Consider the following 17,167-nt stretch of genomic DNA (forward strand, 5'->3'; position numbering starts at 1 on the left):
CATTCCCATGCCCCCTGCTCACTTCCGGTCACGATGCTCTTACTGACTTTCCCAGGCAGTCTGCTGCCGATGGTCGGCTGTGGTTCAAACAGACGCAAGAAGGCTGCACAGTGAAGTTACAGGTGCTGCTGAGCAGGCAGGGCCTTGGGAAGTCAGGGAGATACTGGGGGGCTGGGTGGAAAACCCACGGGCCATGCTGAAGAGGGACCCCGTGATTCCACCCAGGGGGACCAAAGAAGTATGGAGTCATTCAGGAAAGTCACTGGATCCTGAAAACGGTCAAGAGAATGATGTGAAAACCCAATGTCTCCACACAGCCGAAGGTGGCCAGCAGGATCCTGCCCTTGACCATCTCAAGCCTTACCGCCCAGCTCTGCTCCCACCTCAGGGCCCTGACCCTGTGGTCCCCTCTCCTGCACAGCTCCGCCCAGGTATCCACCTGCCTGGCTCTGTCACTTGCGCCTCTCTCTACCCGAGTCCCCTCCTCAGAGAGCTCTTCTCACCACAGGGGGCCAAGTGGACGAGTCAGCCGTCCCATCACCCTGCGTTACTTTCCTCCTCACACTTAACCACCTGGGGAAACTCTCATTTCCTTATTTATGGTCCACCCCCCGGCCCCACTAGAACAGACAGCCCAGGAGAGCAGGGCCTTGTCTGCCTTCACCCAGATGGAACTGCCCCTCCTGAAGCAGGGCTGGGCCCACGGGTGAGTGAAGGCCCCCAGGGCCCAGCTCTCCCCAAACAAGACCCCGCATCGCTGGCCACTTCAAAGGTCTGTCTTCCTTGGGAAATCCTGCAGCCGAGGGTCTCTCCTTTCCCCACACTCACTCACTTCTGAAAACTAGATTAAAAGGAGTGGAGAGGGGCTTCCCTGGTGGCGCAGTGGTTGAGAGTCCGCTTGCCGATGCAGGGGACAGGGGTTCATGCCCCAGTCCGGGAGGATCCCACGTGCCACGGAGCGGCAGGGCCCGTGAGCCGTGGCCGCTGAGCCTGTGCATCCGGAGCCGGTGCTCCGCAACGGGAGAGACCACAACAGTGAGAGGCCCGTGGACCGCAAAAAAAAAAAAAAGGAGTGGAGAGAGGCGGCCGCACCTTGAGTCGGGCCGGCCTCGCTGGGGCCGGGCCAGCGTGATTGCGAAGGACCGGCTGCTCCGCCTTCTGTTCTAGCCTCTTTCCAGAACAAGAACTCGGCCCAAACAGGGTCAGACCCTGCCCTGCTCCTCTCCGTCCCCATCCTCGCGGCACGGCTTCCTCACACCCACCCGCCCACCCGTACAGGAGGCTGCGACACAAGAGCAGAGCTGCACCCACACGGCCTCTGCCCCTCAGAGGCCCAGCCAGGCACGGACGCCGCTCTCGGCCTCCAGAGACCACAGAGCAGACCCGGCTCCGGTCCCCCGGGTCAGTCATTCTCACGGGATGCTTGCCATGCGGACCGAGGAGACCCCGGGCACCTGAGCAGGTTATACAGCGCGTGCTCTCCTATACCGCAAGAGCCAAGCCCAAGGAAAGTCCAAACTAGAAGGACAGGTCCTGCTCAGCAGTGATTCTCTTCACAACAGAGACACTCAAGGCAACAGCAACTCTGCTGACGTGAGGACAACCAAGCCGTGACGACTCTACCCTTCATTACAAATCGAAGGGAAGGGGAGTCCGGGGCCACGAGCTCTGACAGCGCCGCCGGCTGGATGCACGGGGCAGGAGCCCCGCTCAGGCTGCCCTCAACCGGCAAAGCCCTGGTTCACGGCCCGCGTCCCTGGGATCCTTCCCTGGCCCTGTCTCGGGTTGAGGCAGTCGCTCCTCTGGGTTCCCACGGCAGGTGGTCCCTACGGTAGCACAGTGCTCATCCCACTAACCGTCTTTACCTTTGTCTGTAACTGTCTCTCCTGCTCGGCAGAGAATGATCCAGTAACCATAAAGGAACCCTCCATTATCCATCTGTGTGTTCCCAGGCCTTAGCATGGTGCTCGGCACACAGTAAGTGTCTAAGAAATGCCTCCTGATTAAGTGACTGTGTGGAGAGAGGCACAGACATAAAAGGCAGGGAGATCTGGCCCGCTCCGGGTGTCACTCACTTGAAGAGGTACGCGCCCGCAATATGGACCAGGTACAGGCAGATGTACTGGAGCTGCCGGGGAATCTCCTCCTGCAGACAAGAGAGGCAAACAGGACATGTGCTCATGCCCTAACTGGAGATGCAGGGGGAGGCAGAGGAACAGGGGGAGTGCAGAAGGACATGGCAGGCCTGCGGAGCGGGGCTGCCAGACAGCCCCAGGTCCCACCGGGGACACGCGCACCTGGCTGCACAAAGTCTGAAGGCGACTCAGTGGTCGGGGGCGGGACTAGGTTGAGAAGGAAGAGACAGGGACTGGGGAACAGGACTGGGGAACAGGGCTTTAGGAAATCAGCCAAAGAGAAGCTTTAAAAAAAAAAAAAAAAAAAACTGAAGGAAAGGCGAAGAACTCTCCATCCGCTCCCCCGAAGATGAGTCAGGCCCCCCAAAGCCACATGTCTCGTGTGGGAGTCTGACAAGGCAGCCCCCCTCCTGGAGGTCATCAGGGAGATTCCAACAGGCACTGGCTCAGCATCTCACTCAACCCGCCAACACACCCCCGTGTCCACCCCCCACACGTGGGCGGCCAGAGGGAGGGCCAGCAGCATCAGCGGGGCCGCCAGTACTCACCTTCCGCACCTTCTGGAAGTAGAGCTCAGGAGGTGCGTGCAGCCAGTAGGCCAGCTGGCACAGGTAGAAGAACTTCACCTGGAAGCTGGAGACAAGGGGGCCAGTCACCCAGAGGGATGGAGAGAAGACCCTACGTGCTCGCCAAGCACAGGGTGGGTGGGGGCAAGGGCCAGGCGGTGTGAGGAGCTGGGCCGAGAGGGAGGAATGGAGGGGCGGGGGGACGGTGAGCTCCACGCCCGAGCCCAGGACACTGCTCCACACACAAGACCATGCACGTGGAGGGACATGGAAAGTCCATGAAAAGACACAAGAAGGATGAAGAGAGAGCAGAGGAGGGAAGGCTGAGGAGGGGGCTGAATCCAGAGCGCTGTCGGGGCAGGAGATGGCAGGTGGCAGGAATGAGCTGAGGAATAAAGGGATCTCAGCACCAGAAGGAGGACCTAACTCTGCTCAGTCCCCAGTGCTGCTGTTCTAAGGGCCGTGGTCTCTGGGGGATGTGGGCCCAGCTCTGCCCTCCCAGTGTCCTGTCGGCGCAGGAGAGGAGGGGCACTGCCTCCCGTGGAGGCCTGAGGGGAGATGTGTGCAGACGTGTGCAGGTGCCAGGAGGGCGCAGCCCAGAAAGCTCCGTGCAGAGGCTCTGCTTCCCCGCCCCTCCCAGGCGCTGTAGGAACCTGCTACAGACCCAACGTTTGCACCCCCTCGAAATTCACACGTTGAAATCCTAACCCCTACGGTGATGGTACCGGGACGTGGGGCCTCTGGGAGGTGATTAGGTCACGGGGCTGGAGCCCCCCAGAGTGGGATTAGTGCCCTTGTGAAAGAGGCCCCTCTCTGCTTCCACATGTGAGGACACAGAAGATGTCATCCATGAAGCAGGAAGCGGCCTCACCAGACACTGGGTCTGCCAGCCTCCAGAACTGTGAGGAAGGGATGTCTGCTGTTTATAAGCCCCTGGGAACCCTGCCACCTGCGGTGCTCTGTGAGGGCAGCCTGGGCAGAGACAGGACCCTGTGCCCGGGCTCCTGCAGTTGACGTGTCATTTCAGGAATTGCCCATTAAGAACACGGGGAGGAAGCAGCTCCCAGACGTCTGCCTCCACGACACTGGGCCCTGCCAGGCTCGGGGGCGCTCTGGTCCTCGGGCTCGCCGGCCTGTGTTCTGCCCACATTGTGGGGCGAGAAGCCAGCGCACCAGCCCGCTCCTCCCTGGGGACCGAGGGTGACAATACTCACGGGAGGTACACATGCGGATAGTCTTCCCAGAGGCTCCTTGGGTTTGTTAAATATCCTTCCTGTAGTGGACGGGAAGAGACGGCGTTTAGAAATGTGAACGTGAGGCCTGCTGGGCGGGCCCGGGGGTCAGGGGTCAGGGTCAGGGTTGCACCTAGTCCCCAGCTGCCAGCATGAGGAAGGAACAGGAAACATGAACGTGGAACCCCTCTGGCAGTTGGCCCGTCTCTTTACTATGGAAGAGAGCCGTGATGGAGGAGGAAGAGCCCTGCTCTGGGGTCAGAGGACCCGAGTCTGACTGTGGGTCTGACACTGATCAGCTGCGTCCTCTGAGCGAGTCGGTCTCCCTGGGCTCCAGCTGGCTCCTCTGTAAAACGAGGATCAAAATACCCTCCAGAGTTACTGTTAGAAATAAATGTGACAGTCCATGTTTACGTGACGGCGTCGAGTGTTATGCCTGGCGCACAGGCACTCAGGAAATGCTTGTAGAGTGAATGAGCAAATGGACTCCAGAGCCACCGTCCCCCGGAAAAACGAAAAGCCTACTTTGGCTTTTCACACCACCACAAATAAAAAGTATGGCAGGACCCCCAGGCCTCCCCAACGGGCCTCACGTGTGACACTTATCACACAGCACCGTCACTGCCGGCCGCCAGGGCTCTGCTCGTGCCTTCTTTTCTGGCTTCTTTTTCTGGCGCCTCCTTGCATCTCCAGTATCTAGCCCAGGTCCTCTTACAGAGTAGGGGAGGTGACCTGAAAACCCTCCTGTTACAAAACATCTGGACATGCTGGATGCAGTCTAACAAATGTTCTTTTCAATGCAAAGCTGAGCTCACAATAAGAAAGGGAAAACCCGAGGGCCCAAGAGGGTAGGGAGCTAAAAGCCTGAGCGGGTGAGGCTGTAGGGCCAGAGCTTTCGCGCCTGTGTGGGAACAGAAGACCCTTAAAGGGCCAGCACCCCAGAGAAAAGGGAGACGAGGAAGGGTCCGACGAGCAAGGCAGGGAGAAGAGGACCATGTCTGCTCACCCGGGGCTCAGGATGGAAACAAAAATATGACCCCCTGAAAATCTGTAACTTCAGATTCGCTTTCATGTGGGTTTGGAGCTCAAACGGACATCACCTGTGTGTCTAGGCGCCCTCACGCTAAGAACTGGGTATTAACAGTATCTGTGGGCCGGTGAGGCCATCAGGACGTACTTCCATCCGAGAACGTACAGGGTTCTCACACACACAACCTTGCCAAAGATGAGTTTATAATCCAAGATTACAGAACATAACGAGGAAACGGCCCACCACGAGCAAAAGGAGGCTGACGCCATGCGACGCTCAGAGAGGGCGGAGGAGGTGACGCCAGCCTGACCTCCTTTTAGAAACAGGGAAAGGAGGGAGTTCCCAAAACAAGGTGGCCAGAGGAGCCTCCAGGTGACTACTGGAGCCTCAGTCATACTCCCACCCAGACCCTGAGTCCCTAAGTGCCCCTGGACATTTCAGATACGACCAGGGCCTCATTAGCACAATGACTCAACAGACGGGTCCCATCAGGCGCAGGCCCCAGGGCAGTCACAGTAACTTAGGTTTGAAGGAAAGGGTCTCCCCACCAGACCCTCCCGGCCACATTCCATCTCCCCCTCAGAGTCCGGCAGAGGTGGGAGGCTCTGGGGCACGCGGGGGTGGGAGGAGAGGGCTTTTCCGCACCCACACTGGGGCCACCCCTCTCTGCCCCCCACACGCCGCCTGCATCAGATGCCGGCCCCGGGCACACAGGTTCACGGCCTTCCGCCCTCCCTACCCCCTTTCCAGGGAAACCGAAGTGGGGAGGCCATTCCTTCCTAGAGGAAACACCAATGTATTTAAGGATGAAAATGGTACTTCTGGGATCGAAGTGGGAGAAGAATTTCCGCCAAAAAGACTGGCCAAGAAAAGCAGCCCTGACAGAAATCTAAGAGCTCAAAAAGCCCAGACGATCCTGTGATTTTAAACAGGGACCCTCCCCAGCTTGGCGCTTTACTTAGGAGACAAAGAAATCAGAACTGTGAAGCCAACCAGCAGAGAAAACGCCCCAGAACAATGCTGCCGGCCTGTGAGGGGCAGTCCCGGGCGGAGGGAGGCGAGCAGGGCGGCCAGAGGAAGAATGACTCACTGAGAACAGTCTTTTCCAGACCTCGGGCCAGGCAACCGCCCAGGGAGGCTGGGCCGGGGCCCCTCGGAGCTCAGCACAGCACACCGAGTGTGGGCTCGCCCCCAGATCCCACCCGCCAGTGGGCCTGCCGTCTGGGGGGGCGGCCTTTAAGATCCTCTGTTCTCTCCTGATTCTACAAATCACCCAGGAGCAAGGGAGGCCTCAGCGGGCTGGCACCCCCCCCCCTCCCCTGCAGTCTTCCTTTCCAGTGGACGAACAAAAAGCACCACAGGAAGAGACAGCAGCATCGAGTCCTGACACAGCCAGCTGCTGCCTGGACCCAGTGGTCCTTCAGGAACACCCGCTGCTGAGGTTCTGCTGCAGGCAGTCTGTGTGTCAGAAGGCAGCCCTTACCTGAGCCCCTGCCTCAGAGGCGCTCCCGCTGAGCGCTGGGCTGCAGGTTTAAACTGTGAAGGGAGGCACCCTGGGAAGCCAGGCACCCTCCCACCCTGCTTTCCCAGTAGAGCGTTTTGCTTCCCCTGAACGATGAACAGTAGCTGAGAGCTAGACTAAAGGTAGGAGGTCGACATTCTTATTAAATTATCAGTTGGCCCATCTACGACCCCATCACCCTGCCTGGATCAATGCAGAGAGAAATGTCTGAATTCAACACCAAGATCAAGCTGGTTATTTCGTGGGGGGAGGGATTTAGGGTCAATTTTTACTTTCTTTTTCAAACTTTTATGTATGGCTTATTTTTTTTTAAATGATCATCTATGATGTTCATAAAAACAAGCAATTCATTACTTTAAAAACTGTTGAAGGTTGGAACAAGAAGAGGCATTCGCAGTTGACTTATTCCCTCTCACGACAATATTGAGCGAGCACCTAGTGTGCACCAGGAACTGCGCTTGGGGGATAGCAGTGAGCACGGTGCCTGCTCCCAGCAGCTCGGGGGCTAGTATGAGGGAGAGGCAGGCAGCAGAGAACACACAGCTCAAGAAAACGCCACAGCAACAGGCGTGGTGCAGCAGACGCAAGTGTGCGGGGAGTTCTCTGCGGAGGTTACGTGTAGGTGGAGACCTGGATGGCACGGGGTGTCACGGGACAGAGCACTGCAGCAGAGGAAGCACCCCTGCAAAGCGCAGGAGGCAGGAGAGCCAGGAGAGTCAGAGGAACAGTGGGGCTGGGGCCAGTGAGACAGACGGATAAGGCCAGCAGCACCCAGAGCACAGGAGTGAGGAGGGAGAGAGGAGGGAGACCCACTTCAGCACGAGCGCGACAGGGGATTTGAGACAGGGGATGCGTGATCTGGTTTACGTTCTAAAAAGATCTGTCTGGCTGGGCAGACGATGCATTGGGGTGAGCGGACACAGGAGTGGAAATGGCCTCCTTCCAGAAGTGGTCCAGCAAGAGATGCAGCTCGGGGCCTCCTGACCGTGGCACTAGTGACACCTGGGGCCAGACTGTCTTTGCTGTGGGGACTGTCCTGGGCACTACAGGACATTCTGCTGCATCGCTGGCCTCGACCCACGAGATGCTGGTAGCATACTGTCAAGCATCCCCTGGAGAGACCCATGGGCCCGGGGGCAGAGGTGTAGGCAGAGAGCAGCGACAGACGCCCCAAGTGCTGGTGGCAGTGGGTGGGGGAACCTGCCGACGGACTGACCGGAGAGCGAAAGAAGAATCGAGAACAAGCTCATCATAACAGAAACACAGGATTTAAAAAACTAGCTGTTTTCACTCCTTTTACAAAACGACCCTCTCTTCTTCAGTCACCTTCACTCCGTGCAGAATGGCCTGGAGGGAGCAGGTGAGGTCTGAGAGCCACACGATGTATCAGGACCTGGGGTCACTGGAACTTTCCAGGCTCCCGTGGTCTCTATTCTCCTTCTGGAGATGCTGAGTGGAGACCTGGCTATCACCGTGGTAAAGGCCTGTTATAAACGTCCCCAGAAAAGCGTGGCAGCTCCAGACTAACAAGCATCATTTCTAAGCCCTGGACGGCCCGGGAGCCTTGCACACGCTGGAACTGGGGGGAAGTCCCTTGGCTGTTGGCCTGCGAATCTGGTGAAACTGGGTCACAGCTGGGGTGGACGGTGGGTTGAGGCAGAAAGGGCAAAAGTGATTCAGAGATGAGGCAACGCTTCTCCTGCAAGAGCAGTTAAATGTCCGTGGGACCCGAGGGCTGTTCTGCTTCAAGGCAGCTCGGGGTCTCCAGAGGCCGCGTAAACCAAACACCCAGTGGCTGGGAGAGGCCTGAGCCCAGCCGTACCTAGACTTCCCGGGGCCGTACGTGTGCTGCACAAAGGTAGGGGGCGCTACTCACACACACCACACACAAAGTCTGCCCCAGGGGGAGTATAATGTGGCAGGCCTGCTCCACAGCACAGAGGCCTTGGGCCCTGCATTTAAAATTCCTATTGTTCTGTGATTAAATGATAATAGAAATAAAGGTAATATACAAAAGGGCATGCTGAGTCCCGCTTTGAGAATATGGATTCAGCGTTCAGCTCGCAGATAGGTTGGTCTTGAAGACGGGAAAGCTCATCACTGTTGCTAAGGAAGGGGAAGGGGGTGAGAGGTCAGGGGAGGCAGGGAAGGAAGCTTCTAGGAGGTCACAGGGTTGCTGAATTTTCCAAGCCCTGGCCCTGGATTTCTCACAGGACAATTCTAGCTCCTGAGGAAGAGACCCGGTTACAGACAGGAGGTGCTCCAGGTTGGGGGGGATGGAGGGGATTAAACACTTCCTAGGACGACAGGCTTGTTACAAAGGACCCTGAAGGGCTGTCCACATTCCTTTGTACGAAGGAATTTTGCTGTATCAAAGGTTGCTTGAAATAAGAGTATTCTTGTGCAAAAGGGGAGGTGAGTCAACTGTCTGGTCCTCCAGGCATTCGTAGAAACAGCACTGACTCTGACAGGACCTGACGTGCACGCAGGGGGATGCTGGCCGAGCCTCGGCAGGCCAGTGTGGTGCAACAGAACCAGACCCTCAAGTCCAAGGCCTGGCCACTTCAGAGCCACTGACCATGGGGCCACTGCGAAATCTGAGCTTGGATTTCTTCAATCCATAACACAGGTACCGGAATGAACATAAAACTCAGCTCAGGGGACAGCACCGTACGAGGGCCCAGGACGGAACACAGAGCTATGTGTTCCGCTGTCACGCTGTCATCACCGTGACATCACATCATAACGACAACAAGTGTTTACTTCTGGACCAGAGGACGCTCCCCAGCTATTAAATAGCATCTAAACCACTGACTCCTCTCTCACGGTGCTAACATGGCAGCCCGGGCCCCAGCCATCAGCAGCCCCTAGGACCACTCACCGTCACCACCACATAGAAGCACCAGATCACCGAGCTGAGGTGAAAGACGACCAGCTGTCCAGATTCGTTGAACTTGCTGTGCTTGACCTTGGAGAGATGAAGCCGTTTGCTGATTTTCTAAAGAATAAAGAGAACCCTGCATCTTAACATATGCGTGTATAGGCAACGGCAGGTTCCAAACTCCTGTTTTCTCCCCACGAAAGGGCTGAAGTTTGAAGCCAGCCTCATCCAGGTTATTTCATGGAAGCCTCGTGTGTGCATATAGTGTTTAGTTTAAGGCAAGCATTTTGAGAAAGCGGCGAGATGAATGTCTTTAGCTGAGATGTAAAGAAAACATCCCCCAAGGGTTGCTGTGTTTGACCCCTGAGGACACCGTGTCGTCATACGTCAGGCAGCTCCCTCCCGTGTAATAAACACTGTGGTCCCACGTGCTACGAAGGCTTTGAGGGGGACGCAGACCAAACTGTGGTGCAGGAGATCCAGTTGCTGTAGGACCAACCAGGGCCTCCAAACAAAGCGGAAGCCTCACAGCTGCAGCCGCTCCACCCGCCGAACCCCCCCAGCTTCCCATCTCGGAATCCAGACACGTCACTCACGTCTAAAATGTACTCCTGCACCACAGCATGCAGGATGATGGTGATGAAGATGTAGAACAAGACTGTGACCAGGTCCTTCGGCCCGTAGTGGTAGTGCACCGTCTCGCCATCTGTGGAGGCAACGAGAGCCACGTCAGCATGCCTGGGTGAGGAAGTGCTCTGGGACCCAAAACTGAAAGGAGATCTGGAGCAGAATGTGCTATCAAATGCTTCCCTTTGGCTGTAACCCCAGACTTAGAGGATGTTCTTCCCGAGAACCCCACCCACCCTCTGGACTTGGCCCTTGGGAGCACCAGTGCAGAGGGGAAAGGAGAAGCCAGCACACGGCATATCATGACGATGTCTCCTGATCTGGGCAGGAAGGCACAGTGGCTGCAGCCAGGGCCTCATTAGCACAATGACAATGGGCTTTTCCGCCCATTGGAGACCACCAACCTCCATCATTCCCTGGCTGTGTGACTATAGAAAAGTGACCAACCTCTCTAAGCCGTAATCGCCTTCCCTGTAAAAATGGGATTGCAGTTATACTTCATCGAGGAAGCATGATGCAGGGTTAAGAGTGTGGACTCAGGACTTCCCTGGTGGCACAGTGGTTAAGAATCCGCCTGCCAATGCAGGGGACATGGGTTTGATCCCTGGTCCAGGATGATCCCACATGCCGCGGACTAACTAAGCCCGTGTGCCACAGCTACAGAGCCTGTGCTCTAGAGCCCACGAGCCACAACTACCGAAGCCTGCGCACTGAGAGCCCGTGCTCTGCAGCAAAGAGAAGCCACCGCAATGAGAAGCCCACGCACCACAACAAAGAGTAGCCCCTGCTCTCCACAAGTAGAGAAAGTGCGCAGCAATGAAGACCCAACGCAGCCAAAAAAAAAAAAAAAAAAAAAAAGAGTGTGGACTCAGAAACCTGAGCTTGTATCAAAGCTCTGCCATTTATTTCCTCCCTCTTTGTTTTTATTTTTTTGATATTGATGATTTTTTTTTTTTTTTGCCAAACCACGCAGCTTGTGGGATCTCAGTTACTGGACCAGAGATTGAACCCAGGGTGAAAGCCCGGAATCGTAACCACTAGGCCACCAGGGAACCCACACCTCCCTCTTTGTCAAAAAAATTGAAGTACAGTTGATTTATAATATTGTGTCAGTTACAGGTGTACAGCAAAATGGTTCAGCTATATATATTTTTTAGGTTATGTTCCATTATAGGTTATTACAAGATATTGAATATAGTCCCCTGTGCTAGCCATTAAATGCTATTGTTGCTTGTCTATTTTATATATAGTCGTGTGCATCTATTAATCCCATACTCCTAATTTATCCCTCCCACCACCTTCCCCTCTGGTAACTAACTATAAGCTTGTTTTCTATGTCTATCTGTTTCTGTTTTGTAAACAGATTTATTGTATTATTTTTTAGATTCCACATGAGTGATACCACATTTGTCTCTGACCTACTTCACTTAGTATGATAATCTCTAGGTCCATCCATGTTGCTGCAAATGGCATTATTTCATTCTTTTTTATGGCTGAGTGATACTCCATTGTGTGTGCGTGTGCGTGTATAAAACTCCTTCTTTATCCAGAAAAAAAAAAAGATGAAAACTTTAATTCAAAAAGATACATGCATCCCAATGTTCACAGCAGCACTATTTACAAGAGCCAAGACATGGAAGCAACCTAAGTGTCCATCAACAGACAAATGGATAAAGAAAATGTCATTTATTTCCTGTGTGACTGTGGAGCACCTCTGACCTTTCTGTGCCTCAGATTCCTCATCTGTAAAATAAGGATAACAGCAGTTCCTGTACTGCAGGGTTACTGTGAGAATGAGGTGACTTCAGAAGTGCAAAGTGCTTACTTAGAATAGTATCTGGAGCATAGTAAGCGCTATACATGTATTTGCTATTATTTTTGTTGTTGTTGGGCTATTGTGAGGATTAAACGAGATAATCTGTATGCAAGATACTTATCAGTGCCTATAACCATGGTAGGCATGCACTAAATAGTAGTTTAATAAAATATTATTTAGTAGTAATAAATTAGATGGAATCCCAGGTATCTAAGTTTTGTAAAGCTCTGCTACTACAGCCTCTCTTTCCGCGGACAGAGGAGGATTCGTGCCTTCGTTCCAGTTGGCAGGCCTGGATCCCTGGTGCTCTGTGGCCCGCCCTCCCCCAAGCAGACACATTGGCCCCCTTTCCAGCTGTGCTGCCTTCGTGCTGAGTCACACACGAGTCATCTCTCTTTGCTGGGATGCGTTTACCAGAAGGCAGGCCAGGGTGGGTGAGTTTCAGGGCGGCTGCAGAGCGAAGCAGAGCTGATTGGATCACTCTGGGAGTCAACCCATGACCCCGCCACCCTGGACTGGGAGAATGCACTGGTGGTCGGGGGGTGGGGGTGGGGTGGGAGGGGGCAGTAAAGACATGGAGCGCATGAACTTTGAGATCAGACAAGCTTTCCCTTTTCCTCTCCCTCCTACCTTCCACAAAGACCCTACTCTGTGAGAGCCACTGGGCTAATTATTGAAACACGGAGATAAAAGACGCTGCCCTGGCTTCAGAGAGCACAGACCAGTGGGGAGACTGACAAATAAATGTACAATGACCTACAGACAGGCAGACAGCCACACAGGGAGCCAAGGCAATGGAGGGCCGACTCCAGCTGGGGCAGCCCCTCAGGGTAAACAGGAAGATATAGAAACTTGAGAACAAGCTGGGGCAGTCAGGTGTGGGGAGGAGGGCATCCTGGGCAGAGCACGCAGCATCTGCTAAGGATGCAGGCAAGGAGGATGCAGTGCTGCAGGCAGCCAGGGTACCACGTCAAGGGGTGTGGACTTTATCCTGAAGGCAAGGTGGAAACATCAAAGAATTCAAACTCAATAGGAAAATGAGCAAATCTGGGCTTCAGAAAGTTTACTCTGGTAGCAGTAAACAGCATCGTGCCTGAAGGCAGACACCAGTGATGCAGGTAAGGAACCACAGGGACCTGAATTAAAGGGGAAAACGGAACAGGGAGGGAGGAGGGCCATCAGCGGCAGAGACCTGGTAAGACTAGGTGACTGACCCGGGAAGGGACTGAGATCAGGGAGGGGAATCAGCACCGAGGACCGAGGAGGAAACATGCGAGGAAGGGAAGAGATGGGCGTATGGGTCAGCCTCTCCTTCCTGCCCTTCCATCATAGGGCTGGCATTACCCTTGCCCTGCCTTCTTCATAAGGGAGGATCAAAGGAGACTAATTAGATGGCAGCATATTTTGAAACTATAAAATAACTAAACACATGCAAAGTTTCACCATCGAGACCAGCCTTATGAGGCAAAATAGGATTTATCCTCAATCAAACGAGCATGGTCCCAAAGCAGTTAAATGACGTGTGTCAAGACTTTGGATTATCCATCTTAAAGGCCTCTTCAAGTCACCTCCATTCGTCACCCCGTATACTATGGTTCCAAAGAGATGTGACCAGAGCCTTAAAACCTTCTTGAAACAAGATGGATGGATAGACTAATACATTCTTTTTTCCTTTGCTGATGAGAGCTCCTTGCACGTTTATTCATCCACTAATAAACCACGTGCAGGGCCCCGTGCTGGGGGACAGCAGGGTACGAGAGCATGGCCCTGCCCTCTCAGAGCTTAGCCAGTGCACACCAAATTCTCTACACCTAAAAACCAGAGGCCAATAACAACAGCAACAGCAAAAACAAAAAACAACCAGATCGAAAAATGGGCAAAGATTTGCCGCAATATGGATGGACCTAGAGATTATCATACTAAGTGAAGTGAGTCAGACAGAGAAAGACAAATACCATGTGATATCACTTATATGTGGAATCTAAAATATGATACAGGGGCTTCCCTGGTGGCGCAGTGGTTGAGAGTCCGCCTGCCGATGCAGGGGACACGGGTTTGTGCCCCAGTCCGGGAAGATCCCACATGCCGCGGAGCGGCTGGGCCCATGAGCCACAGCCGCTGAGCCTGAGCGTCCGGAGCCTGTGCTCCGCAATGAGAGAGGCCACAACATTGAGAGGCCCGCGTACCGCAAAAAAAAAATAATAAAATATGATACAAATGAACTTATGTACAAAACAAAAACAGACTCACAGACACAGAGAACTTATGGTTACCAAAGTGGAGAGGGAGAGGAGGGATAAATTAGGAGTTTGGGATTAGCAAATACAAACTACTATAGATAAAATAAACAACAAGGTCCTACTGTATAGCGTGGGGGTACTATCATTAGGGAAATGTAGATCAAAACCGCAATGAGATACCATCTCAAACCCATGAGAATGGCCACAATTTAAAACAAAAAAAAACCAAACAAACAAAAAACAGAAAATAACAAGTGTTGACGAGGGTGTGGACAAATTGGAACCTTTGTGCATTGTTTGTGAAAATGTAAAATGGTACAGTCACTATCAGAAACAGCAAGATGATTCCTTAGAAAACTAACAGTAGAACTACCAGATAGTCCAGCAATCCTACTTCTGGATACAGACTCAAAAGAACTGGAAGCAGGATCTTGATGAAATATCTGTACACCCAGGTTCATAGCACTATTCACAACGGCCAAAGGTAGAAACTACCCAAGTGTCTATCAACAGATGAATGGAAAGACAAAATGTGGTCTATACGTACAACAGAACATTATTCAGCCTTAAAAAGGAAGGAAATCCTGTCACATGCCACGCAGAGATGAACCTAAAGGACATAATGCTAAGGAAAATAAGCCGTCACTAAAAGATGAATACTGTATGATTCCATCACAGGAGCTTCCTAGAGGAGGAAAATTCACAGAGACAGAAAGAACGGCGGTTGGCAGGGGCTGGGGGCAGGGAGGATGGGGAGTTGCTGTTTAACGAATACAAAGTCTCGGTTTTGCAATGAAGAGTTCTGGAGATTGCACAACAGTGTGAATGTACTTAACACTACTGAACCGTACACTCAGAGATGATTAAGATGGTCCATTTCACGGTATGTGTATTTCACTATAACTTAAAAAAAACACCAGGCCAGGTGTGATCAGTGCTGTGATGTGGCAGGAAATGAGGAGGGGCAGGGCCCTGGGGAGGAAGGGTCACTGAACGCAGGCCAGAAAGCTGGTGAGGGTGGAGTGGTACGGGCGGAGGCATCCGGGGAAGGTCCAGCTGGACAGAGGATTGGCATGACCTGCAGAGCAGGGGTGGGCAAGCCATGCTACGGGGGGCTCCCCTGACAGGTCGTGGTAAGTCACGCTTCCAAAGGCAAGGGAAGGTTCTGGAGGACTGAGTCACAGACGCGCTCTTCCTGCCAGGTGGATGGGTTGGGGGGCCGGGAGGGCAGTCAGGAGGCACTCACAGGAGCCCAGGCTGGGGGGTGGGAGCGCCCTGCACTCAGATGGCGGCAGTGTGGTGGAGAAGACAAGTTGGGAGAGGTGTGGGTGATGGAACCAAAAGGACCAGCTGGCAGACTGGCCGTGGAGAAAGACCCTGAAGTTCCCTCTGGCATCTGTCTGCCCTCTGTAGCCCCCGTGCTTTCAGAATGCTTCAGCGTGCTGTCTCATTTGATCCCTGTAACCACCCACAGCGTGGGCAGAGGGGATGAAGAAACAGGGTTCACAGGGTAAAGGGACAGGGGCCATTTCTCAGATCTCCCAGTGTCCGGCCGCCCCGCCCCCAAAGCCACCTCACATCCCCCGCCCCCCTGCTGGTAAGAAGCTGCTGCTTTGATCTCTCTCTCCCCACAACAAAACGAGCAGCATGGTATCCAGATACTCAGGAGCTGTGCTCTGATGCATGCAGATTACCTCTACTGCTTGCCCCTTGTCTGCTGCCTGCCTGCTTTTCAACAGGGCAGGAAAGTAGATTGCTTTGGCCCCTTCTGCTTGCCACAGAGCTGTGGAGGTTGGAACTTTGTGTTTTTCCAAGAGGCTATAAACAAATGGATACTTTGGGGTTTCTTTTCTTTTTAAATTTTTGGCTGCTAATTCTTATAAAAATCCTCTCACTCCCCAGGTTAGAGCTCTGACCCTTTAAGCAGTGCCCCATCCTGCATGAGCTCTCAGAAAGAACGGCGATGGCCTGGCAGTGAGCGACTGTGATTTTTTAGAAGAGTATGTTTCAGCACATCTCTGAGCTCTTAGACCAGAGAAGCGATTCTGGCCCTGAGTTACGGCAAAACGCCCGCAGAGACCAGGTGGGGAATGCAATGAGCAAAGTGGTCCGTGCGTCTTAAGATAAATCCTTTCAGCACAGAGGCCGCTGCACTAAACAGGGAACGGTCTTCAGTGCCACAATATGCTCCCCGCTGTTTTTCCTCAGCTCTAGGGCCCTCTTGGTCTGTCTTCCACATTTCCACTTTGAGAGAGAAACAAGTTTAAGATCCACTTCCATTTCAACCTTACTTAAAGAAAAACAATTCAAACTGGGATACATGGTGGCTGCCAGGCAGTCTTAATGTCGGGAAGACATTAGAGAGGAGTGGAGACTGTGGCAAAGTGCAGACTGCATGTCCCAAGGGGTGAAGGAAGGAGTGGGGAAGGCGCTGGGAGGGGTGTGGCCCCATATTTCAAAAGCAAAGAGAGAAATCCCTACGTGAATCATCTGATTTTAAAATGCCGGTGACTAATTCCAAAATTGTAAAAACACTTTATGGGCCAACACCAAACTGGCTAAGGAAAATACACAAGCCAACTCTGACCACAGGCCACCAATTTGCAATCCCTAGCCCAGACGACCCCTGACACCTCCCAACACCCATATTCTGTGAGCCCTCTTTCCTATGCAACACCATGGAGTAGGTCAGTATATTCCCCTGAAGGGTTAACCTCACCCTGGAAGGAACACCTTCAATAACGACCCACCCTCTGTGGATGTTATCCTGTCTTCATTCAAAAGTGACACTTGCTTTGTTTATCTCTGATCAAAGTTTAAAAAGAGAGTCAACGTGATCAATAAGGGCCTGGCTGTCCTGACAACCTCAGGTGGAGCTAGCCCTTTAGGAGCAGTGCTCTTACTGGCCTCCTGTTTCGTTTCCTATGACTAATAGACATTTTCTTGTTTCCCCTGGTGTCACCTGTAAGCAGCTTCTCCCGCATGCCTTCACAGGTCCCATCTTGTCCGGATACAGCTGTGCAATCTCTGACATCCTCCCCGGGACCTCAGCTGGCCCGTGGCCACCTGTGGCTGACGCTCCATCTGCTCTTTACATTCCCTTAAAGTCTGGGCACCT

General features: G+C 53.5%; 1 protein-coding gene across 5 annotated transcripts in view; it reads right to left on the reverse strand.

The window, feature by feature from the left end:
* The window catches only part of TRAM2 (translocation associated membrane protein 2), a 70,071-nt gene that overhangs the window by 3,209 nt on the left and 49,695 nt on the right, over window positions 1-17,167 (reverse strand). For 4 of the 5 annotated variants that reach the window (XM_060163089.1, XM_060163088.1, XM_060163086.1 and 1 more), the window contains exons 3-7: window positions 9,963-10,072; window positions 9,367-9,483; window positions 3,916-3,974; window positions 2,684-2,768; window positions 2,076-2,146 (exon numbers count right to left, since the gene is read on the reverse strand). In XM_060163089.1, coding sequence (XP_060019072.1) covers window positions 2,076-2,146; window positions 2,684-2,768; window positions 3,916-3,974; window positions 9,367-9,483; window positions 9,963-10,072 — 442 coding nt within the window. The remainder of the gene's footprint in view (window positions 1-2,075; window positions 2,147-2,683; window positions 2,769-3,915; window positions 3,975-9,366; window positions 9,484-9,962; window positions 10,073-17,167) is intronic. The other variant, XM_060163087.1, reaches the window with a different exon arrangement.

This window comes from Lagenorhynchus albirostris, chromosome 10, assembly GCF_949774975.1.
Source record: "Lagenorhynchus albirostris chromosome 10, mLagAlb1.1, whole genome shotgun sequence".
Taxonomy (NCBI): Eukaryota; Metazoa; Chordata; class Mammalia; order Artiodactyla; family Delphinidae; genus Lagenorhynchus; species Lagenorhynchus albirostris.